Below are 10,109 nucleotides of genomic sequence, written 5' to 3' on the forward strand. Positions count from 1 at the left end.
GAACAGTGTAGTTTATGTTGAAAACGAACATTCTTTTTTACATAATGCAAAGTTTTTCATAAAATGTTGCAAATCTTTACTTACATATGTTAACATTGGCAACACTGGCAACATTGTATAAGTGTGGCTGATTATGATTTAGAGAGTGCAGTTTATTTGTGTATTTTCTGAGCTGTAACATTTAGGGGAAAAAACTATGAAATACTGACAGACTTTCTCCAAATTTTATAATCTAATATTACCTATTTACACTTAATAAAAATATACACACAAGCATAGATCCCAACTCATCATCATAAATTTTTTATGTTCCAGAAACTAAACTAACAGGCAGAACACACAGCCCGAGAATGGACGAGCTCATGACGCTGCACAGAGGGAGACACAAACAATATATACACACCCAAGAAGGAGTCAGGGCAAAGATCTCAACCTCAGACTATTAAATAAATCCAAACCAAAAGTCCAAAACGCTGGGTAGAAGACGCAGGATCATGACAGTAACAGTAAGTATGTTTCAGCAACTGCAAATGCTAGACTTGATCAACAATTACTTTTTACTGTTCAATACAGTAAAAAACTGGCGTATAATACTGATCACTTATGGATCCTCTTATTGTTGCTCAGGGCCTCTGTGAGTTTGGTTTGCATGATCTCCTTAGTTGAGTAGAACGGCAGCTCCAAGGTCGAGAAGCACGTGTGTGTCTCAGGATAGTACTGGTCATAGGAGACGTCCTCGACTTCTTTAACTTTGACTTGCATCTTGATTTTGTCCATACCGAGAATAGGCACCCGGTCAAATCCTGTCACAAACCCTAGAAGAGGAAAAAAGCAGAAATCGATGAATGTCGTGAGTTTTTGTTTACTTTTCTGCATGTTGGGGTGCTTTATCCACAGCCTCAGCTGCTGTGCAACTGATGTTTCCTACCACATGTTCACTGCATCGATTAGCAAATGTCAAAACCTTCCTGAGTGATCAAAACTTTAGTAGTCACTGTGATGAAGCAATGTTGCAAATTTACAATGGTAAATTCCTGCTAATAAAGCAGATTAGTAACGTAACTTCCATTTACATGTTAAAATTTAACTAGCTTTTATGATCAAATCAAATCAAATACTTACAAAGGAAAGCTTTCTTCTGGTTCTCAGTCAGTTCATCAAAAACCTCCCAAAACATCTGTATGGTGGGATGGCCTGCGCTGTATTCACCTTCATAATGTGTGTTCTAATCATAGTGAAAGAGACTGTTAGATATATTGAAAATAATTCATTCAAACTGTAATCAAAGCATGCACAAGGATGTGATAAAAAAAAATTGCAGACAAATTACATCTTTGTGTCACTAACAGCTGTTTACCTGTTTCAGCTTTTCCCAGTCACTGAAGTCTTTGCCCACCATCACTTCTTGCAGCTCCTTTGGCCTGAAGAGTTTCACCAAATCCCGCTCACACACCAGGAAGAAGCCTCTCTTGAACTCCTGAAACACATTCTCCACTGATGTGTTGAAGGCATGATTCACGTAGGCATCCACAAACTCCTTCCTGTTTGGAAGATAAAAGTAGTGATTTAAAAAAACCACAATCACACTTTGGTCAAATCATGAACTGTTCTGTTCCTTTTTGTTTAAAGAGTGGTCGCTTTATATCTCTGCCATGGTCATTTCCCATTAATTGCTTAAATTACTTGCCTATAAACAGGCAAACTGAGGGTGGTGTATCGCACTGGACCTTGTTACCTTTTCTAACCTTAGTAGTAAAAATAAGGAAATTGGTTGGTTGATTATGTCCTTGTTGTAACTATGCTTCTTGGCAAATAAAAGACTATTGGAAAGCCTGATTATTCACCCTCAAATTGTGTCACATTTGCAAGGAAAATGCATTTGTGGGTTGAGCAGCAGAGTTGAGCATGTGACTTTCATCCATGACAAACTTTCCAGATCATCTCTGCTAATGCCAAACAGCTTATTCTGCTATTGGCTCTTGTCTGGTGTTATTTGTTGGATTGATTGGATCATTTGCTGGCATACACCCAACACATCACACTGTTTCCACCAAAATCTAGTTTTATCCGCACTTTGACCCTGTGATCATACAGTAAAATTTTGTGGTGGTGTCTTCTTGATTCACCTGTCTCTGATATCCCCTGTTTTGGCCTTCAAATTTGGAGGTGGTGCTAGGGCTCACTCCATCAATGTGCCTTGATTGGCACAATCAGGTGCATAATAAGCATCTGATTGTCAGAACTGCAAGTACCAGAAGCCTAAAAATGAGAGTCAATAGCAGAATAGGCTGTTTGGCTTTGGCAGAGAAGATCTGGCATGTTTAAATGGGCGCCACGCACAAATGTGCACAAAAATGACCCAATTTTAGTGGAAAAAAACATGCCAATTCTTTCCAAGAAGTGCTGTTACAACAAAGAAATTATTTACTAAATATAAATATTCTTTTATGTGATGACGTTTTATTATGTCTAGCTTCTCTCTGGCAGGATAATTCATAGTTTGCTTTTCAAAAACATGTTATAAAAAACACTTTAATTGTCCTCACTTATTTTGACTTGTCACCAATTTTTCCGAATTTTCTGGATCAAGATCGACATCTTTCCCATCCCAGTTGATCTGTTGAAAAAAAAAAGATTTTACTGCTTTAAGAATTGCGAATCCCAAGACCATTTTGAAAACTGTTTTGATTTAAGTTGTGTGGAAAACCCCTACCGAAAAATACATGTCCAGGTTTTCCAAGTCATCATCTTGGTAGTCCTCCAGAATGTACTGCAGACTCCTGTAAACATAATATAGTTTAGGATCATTTGTATAACCAATCAACACCTAAAACTACAAATTTGTGTGAAGTAAATATAACTGTTATTAAATTTTCTGCCTTACTCTCCAACACTTGGGTTGAATTCTATCAAATCCTCCAGTGAAGGCCTTACACCGAGCAGCTTCTTGAACAGCACCAGTGGGAAGGGTAAGTAGATGATGCACTGGTTGTACAAGGCCAATCCACACAGAACTCCGAACAGGAAGAAACGCTGGTCTTCCTGAGTTGCCTGGTGTCAACGGTGAGGACAAATTTAAATCAAAAGTTAGTTGTCAAAGACTGTATTGATGACTATCATCTGTACTAAACTATTGTTAGTTATATTGTATTATAATCAGTTAAAAGAATCAGAAAATTCTGAGTCTAATCTTATTTCCAATCAATAGGAAGGCTTACTTTTGAGGAGAACCATGCCATTGTTTCAGAGTCATTGAACATGAACATCCCAGATTCAGCTGAGACCAAGTCATGAAAGACTTCATAAAAAAAGTCTTTCTTGTAGACCTCATCGATCACACGATTTCCATCAAAGAAAACCTACAAGACACAGGGGCAAAAAAAGTTTCGATCAAAACTGCATGAATGCACGAGTTTTTAATGTTATCTGTGCCTTGCTGTGTTTACCATGAGTGGCCTCTTGTAGTCTCTGTGATTCGTATCAGCCAGTTTTTCAATAGTGTCCTCCAAAACTGACGCTCGCCTTAGCTTCACTACGAACAGAAAGTCTTCCAAAACTGAGGGATAGCAACCGAATGTCCCCCAAAAACTAAAAAAGACTTTTGTCACTTCTGTAAGCTGAAATAAAGTGAATGATGTCAGTTTTACTCTTTCTCAAAGAGAGAGAAATATTCTGTGTCACATAAACACCAGTTTTTGGAAGGTTTTTTTTACCTTGGCATGGTAAGCATTCATGTCAAACACTGTTTTCTTTGATTGCAGATCCATCACAATTGGGAACTTGCACAGGATGAGAGGCTCAGCATGTGAATACTGAAAGGGAAAAACCCATAGAGGTCTTTAAGGTTTGATTGCGCATAAAAACCCCCATAAATTTCTTCATGTTGTTTATTTGAACACTGGGTATTGACTAAAAAGTGACCGAACCAAAGATGAGAAGAATGGAATAACAAAGTATGACACAGTAGATTACACACAGACACACTACTTTAGACCAGAACATTTTACCTTTCGTTGTGACTGTAAAAGCCAATGTTGCAAATCCTCCAAAAGGAAATCTTCATCAGCTGACACACAAAAATCGCTTTCTGGTATCCTTCGAGTTTCTGCAACCCTTCTGTTTGCCTAACAACAGAACATCTCATTATCTATTTATCATCATTTAAAAGGCAGAGAAAGGGTTGCATTTCACTTTAGGAATGAGTGAAATGACTGTTTTAGGATATTTATACTAACATTGTACATATATTGGAGGACTAGCAGCAGATTTCTGACTCCAGAGTTGCGGGGAACAGGTTTAAAGGACAGGATCTCTGATAGGGCCTGCTTCCACACCTTAACGTATCGCACCATGGTGGAGGGTGACAGCGAGGACCACCAGTCACCTGAAGAAAAACAGAGAAAAGATAAAAAGGACATGCCATGAAACTTTGAGCACTTTCTCACCTTCCAGATTAAAAAGAGTATTGTGATATCATGTAGACAGCTGTGACAGTACCTATGATCTTAAGACTTTCATTCGACAACCTTGTTACTGCACCAGCTACCGCCTCAGCGAGCTTTATGCTCTGTTGCCGTGTGTGTTTCAGCACTGCATGCAGAAGCTCATTGAGAAGAAGGTAGATTCTCAACCCCTCAACTCCAACTGGTTTCTGGTCGAGGGAAGGAAGCAGGCGTAGCACAGCAGCCTCGATCTGTTAGTTTGGCAAGGATTGCAAGAATCGATCAGCAGCAGTTAGGTCCAGGTACTGTTACATGTGTATTACATTAGGCAGTAGAACGGGGAATTCATACATTATGGAGAGATGCTGATTCCTCAAATTATTAGTAGGATATTTATAAAATAACAAGCAAACAAGAAGACCTTTTGCTACAGATTGCATGTATTCTAGCAACATACCTCTGCCCAAACATTGTCCTTTGTTAACAGGTTCTTGAAAGCAAGCCGTGCATGTTTTAGGTTCAAGCCGTGGTACTTCAGTGAAGTTTGATAATGTTTATCACCGCTAAGAAGACAATGAACAAAGTCCACATATAAGTATGGCACTTATCCATAAGAAAACATTTACCAGCTAAAACAATATTTCAGTTCTTTCAATCCTGAAACACCAGATCTCCCACCTTTGAAATGAGAAAAAGAATGTTGTGCACAGAAACTGTGTATTTACCTTTGTTGAAGGAAACTTTTATTCAGACAGGATGCAGAGGAAAACGCCCCGTAGATTTCCCTGTGAAGATTTAATATTTTCATCCGATTGCAGAAAAAAATGTTTTCAAAGAAATAATTTGAATGACAGAAACCATACAACACCATGCAAACCAACAAGCTGTGACTGCCAGTACATCGTACTTACTGTTTAATCTTTTTCCATGACTTTAAATCACATTCAGAGATCCATTTGCCAACCATGTTATCAAGACAGTGTTGTGATGCAAAGCCACAGTCTGTGTTTGAACCCTCGTCAATGTCCTGTGAAGGAAAGCAGTGACTGTTTACATATTCACACATATTCGCACTTCCTCCCATCACTTAATGTGTTAGTGTCAGTACCTCATCAGACGAGCATGTTGCAAATGAACAGTTTTCTCCTGCAAAGATGTTTCTGATTTTGGGCCCATTGGTGCCTTAAATGATAAGTAAACACGTCACTTCTTTCATAGATAAATTAATTGCATCCTCAATTTGTTTATTATCAGAGGTGTAGTTACCCTGTGGCAGTCGAACAGGCAGCGGCACAGATGGATTACTCTCCTCTCGATGTCCCAGCTGCCCTTGATCCTCACAACCAAAGGAGTAGACCCTCTTGGATTCAGTCAGCACTAAAGTGTGATTTCTGTGTAGATGATAATATACTAAATATGTATACCTCAAACCCACACATACACTTTACTAACTGCTTTACTTTAAGCATTTTTTATTTAAGATGCTTGATGTTGTCTCTGATATCTGTTAGTCTCTTCAGTGATAATATAATAACTTAAGGTGTTTTATATTAGCATGCTCATGTAACTGTATAACCAGTGATCTTTAAATTAATCTATTTTTTTAACTCTATATAAAAACATTCTTCTAAGAGAATAGTGATACATTTAAAATGTATAATTGCTTCACATGGATGTAAAAGCTGAAAAAAATAAACAAAGAAACATTCCTTGTTAAAGGATGAGACTGATTCTGCAGGATCAGATCTCGGGTCAGGATGCATCTTGTTCAGATTAGGTCAGAACAGTCAGTGAAATGTCCTAGCTTTGTTTGTTTTTTTCTTACTCTATATAAAATAATAAAATAATAATTCCTGGGATACATTTAAAACTTTAACCTCTGTATCTTTGATGTGAAAGCTGAAAAATATTCAAAGTAACCTGAATATTTCATGAATTAAACAGTATGTGTGTTGTACCTTCCACATGCAATCTTGGTGACCTTTGCCCCCCAGAGCTCTGCAACAAGTCGAGGACGCAGTTCGTTGCGTAGTGAGTTGTGACCGAGCTGTCCGTGTTGACCGGAGCCAAATGTAAACACTGCCCCATGCTGAGGAGCCAAACACACAACCACAGTGTAAAGTCCCACAGCCATTTACTTTTACATGACAACTGTTTTAATGTGTTTTCAAAAAATAAAGAATTAAGTTGCTTTTAAAATTTGTGTCCCAGTGGTAAGTACAGCATCAAAATCAAACTCCACAGAGCTTTTCATTCTCTTTCAGCTTTCTTTTTTCATGTTTAGAACTTGTAACTTCTATAGGAAGATGTTTTTGAGACAACATTCAAAATCCTTTTTTTGCATTCCTTGAATAATTTCATTTTTTTTGTTTAAATCCACACTCTTTACAATAATATATTAGTAAGAAAGGAGAGCATCAAAATGCTCCAGTTGTCTAACCTTTGTCAAAATGGCCGTGTGGTCCTGTCCACAGGAAATGCGCTGAGCTTTCTTCATATTCAAACACTGAACAGGAGCTGGTGTGTGTCTGTCTATAAGGAAAAGGATTGTCAGTGTTATTATGTTACCAGATTATAATGCTCATTAACATACAATAAAGTTAGGACATTTATTGTAAAGCCACAGTACCTTTTGTGTCTCCCAGCCCGAGCTGTCCACAGTCATTTCTCCCCCAGCTGAAAACACCTCCAGAGACAGAGAGGGCGAAACTCTGGTCTCCTCCTGCAGCGACCTGGATCAGGGGGATCGCTGACAGTGATGGCACATGTTGAGGTGATCTGCAGACAGACTTTCTCGTACCCAGACCCAGCTGGCCCCTGCAGTCCTGACCCCACGTATACAGCTGACCATCTGTGGGAGAATCAGCATGTCTCTGTGAAACACTCTCACTCCTGCTATCTTCAACTTTTACTCAGAGTTTATGTTTAATGTCATGCCCAAATGGAAATAAAATTTCCAATTCAGATTTCATATATAAATGCTTGTATGCACAAAAGATAATGTGTACCTGATGGAGAAAGTGAGACTGAAGTTTAAAATTCACCCGTCCTTCTAGGCTTTAAATGATTAGATCTTATTTTGAGTGCACCAATAAACTGCTTTAACCTGCCCACAGTAGCTAAACACACAGTGGCAAAATATTGTTTGTTCCTACATCTAAAATACTCTAATTACTCATTAGATAGATCGATACCTTTATTTGGTTGTTTACAATTGTACCATGCATGTGTATTATAATTATACAATTTAAAATATGTGGAGGAATGTATATCTATATAGACATGTATACAAAGACAAATAACATGAACTACATGACAGATGTTGTTAAATTACAACCTTAGGGTCCGTACAATTATGAAGTGCAAGTTGGCTGGACTGATTCAGGGTCTCTTAATTATTTTAGCTTGTTTAAATAAAAACCTAAGATGAGATGGCTGCTGCTCCCTGACCCTGGTTCTGCTGGAGGTTTTTTCCTGTTAGAAGGGAGTTTTTCCTTCCCACCATCACCAAGTGCTTCCTCAGAGGGGTTCTTTGACTGTTGGGATTCCTCTCTATTATTGTAACGCCTTTACCGTCAAACATAAAGTGCCTTGACGTGACTGTTGTTGTGATATGGTGCTATATAAATAAAACTGAATTGAACTAAAAATCTTTAGCGCTTGCAAAATTCGACTGTACCTTTGGTCAGTGCAACTGAGTGCTGACTCCCACAAGCAACCTGAGAAACCTGCTTGTTAGAAAAAGCTTCCAGTGGCCTGAAAGAGCAGAAGAAGAGAACAGAGCTGAAACAGCCATTTATGACCGCTAACTATGAACCCAAATAAACATGAATCACACTGTATACACTCCTAGGACTACGATGGAGTATTAGGACCACATTAAGAAAAAGAAATTGTGTCAATTTTGAAAATAAAGTTGACACACCCACCCAGCACATCACCCGGGTACCCACAGGAGGGCGGTACAGGACAAAAAAAAAAACCCAAACCAGACTGAAAATCATCACATATTCCAGGGCTGGAATACATATATACTGTTTATACTGTATCTAATTATTAGAAACTATTTACGATTTTTACATTTTTTGCCTTCTGACCAGATGCAGCTGGTCACACACTGTGTTTATGTAAGGAAAAAATGTCTTGTAACTTAAACCGATTCTGTAACTCATCTACAAAAAGCATTTTGTAAAAGGTAGACTATAGCAGCACTGGCAGTTTGTCTTGAAACAGCTGTCATCTCCACATTATAACACATTTTCGACTTTTTTAAATAATATTTTTTTCTTAACGTGATACTAATACTCCTTCTCACAGGACCAATAATAATAATAATAATAATAATAATAATAATAATAATAATAATAATAATAATAATAATAATAATAATAATAATAATAATAAATGTTTGCACATCTGTATCTGTTACCTGGGAGTGAAAGGTGGGTGTCTGGTGTCCACACAGAGAACTTTGCCGCTCACAGACAGCAGTGCGACCACATCATCGCCACAACTCACAGCCTCTATCTTCTCTTTGTGTTTCACAAACTCTGCAGATTCACAAGCCACAAACACAGCAGGTGTGAGTGGACACAGTTCGGTTAAATGTAGCAGAGAGTGAACTTGTTAGTGACACCGATACTCACTCTGCCTGCCTCTCGCTCTTCTCCCATCCTCGTTCTCGTTTGTGCGGATAATGAACGCGTTTCCGTTACTTTTAACGAAAGCCAGCACGTTTCGACCTGCCGACAGATCCGCGATGTGATGGCTGATGTTTAAGTAATGAACTCCATCATCAGTGGTCGTGCTGTCGGTACCGGAGCCGTCTTTCACGTAAAACCCGCGCTGACAGTCCTCTCCCCAGGAAAACATGTTGTCGTGTGTTTAGGGGCAACAGCTGATCCTCACTGTGTCACTCTGCAGTCTGTCAACAAGAAACGAAACTTAAACTTAAGCATGCCGCTGCACAGCATCCGGAAAGGAAACAATAACACGAGTCAGCTGATCTGTTAAAGTAACGAAACGAAAGTAAAACTGATAAGAGATAATCATAATAACAATAACAAGGAGAGGTCAATTGTGTAGCTTTTCATTTGGTTTCGTTTCACACGCAGGAAGTGGACAAAAATGCATGTTTGTATTGTACAATGTGGGAAATGTTGATACTGCGTTTAGCTGGTATCAACTTTTTATGTAACAAACCTTAAAAAAAAGAGAAAAAACCAACTACTGTATAAATTTAAAGGCTTGGCAAAAATCATGAAGGAGAGGTTTCTAAAAATAACATGATTTATTGATGCATGCAATTGAGATAGAGGTATTTGGCTCATACACTTCAATGGCCCGTCTTGGCATAACAGAACCCCAGATGTGATGGGCATTAGAGCAGGATCCCCCGGAGTCTGGACACTGGTGGTGGAGATAAAGACGGAGGCTTGAATGGAGCCTGAGTAATGATAGGCGGTGATGGGGAGTGGGTGGGTTGCACGAAGGCGTCTGCAAAGGAGAATGACAGATGCGAACTAAGACTTAAAGTGCTTGTGTGACCTGAGACACGAACCTGAGAAGATGATTGGACAGGACCAGTGATGTCATAAACAGGTTGACAGCGTGAACAAGTGGAAGTGACGTGAAGAACAGACTGGGAGCAGACAGACATCATAGATC

General features: G+C 38.8%; 1 protein-coding gene across 1 annotated transcript; it reads right to left on the reverse strand.

The window, feature by feature from the left end:
- Window positions 1-8: 8 nt before the first annotated feature.
- LOC147326580 (putative E3 ubiquitin-protein ligase HERC4) lies at window positions 9-9,340 on the reverse strand. The gene is made up of 23 exons (XM_086301888.1): window positions 9,089-9,340; window positions 8,872-8,992; window positions 8,122-8,198; window positions 7,072-7,293; window positions 6,883-6,974; window positions 6,401-6,531; window positions 5,709-5,833; window positions 5,551-5,624; window positions 5,354-5,469; window positions 5,168-5,227; window positions 4,900-5,005; window positions 4,498-4,693; window positions 4,236-4,384; window positions 4,008-4,124; window positions 3,714-3,812; window positions 3,447-3,617; window positions 3,219-3,359; window positions 2,885-3,051; window positions 2,714-2,780; window positions 2,547-2,617; window positions 1,358-1,541; window positions 1,123-1,225; window positions 9-815 (listed from the first exon to the last, which is right to left on the reverse strand). Exons 1-23 carry the CDS (start codon window positions 9,312-9,314, stop codon window positions 598-600), a joined length of 3,033 nt encoding a protein of 1,010 aa, XP_086158014.1. The 5' UTR covers window positions 9,315-9,340; the 3' UTR covers window positions 9-597.
- Window positions 9,341-10,109: the final 769 nt, after the last annotated feature.

This window comes from Aulonocara sp. 'chitande type north' Nkhata Bay, linkage group LG7 (assembly GCF_057382095.1).
Source record: "Aulonocara sp. 'chitande type north' Nkhata Bay isolate Kocher_YH1m ecotype deep benthic linkage group LG7, A_spYH_male_GT1.1, whole genome shotgun sequence".
NCBI lineage: Eukaryota > Metazoa > Chordata > Actinopteri > Cichliformes > Cichlidae > Aulonocara > Aulonocara sp. 'chitande type north' Nkhata Bay.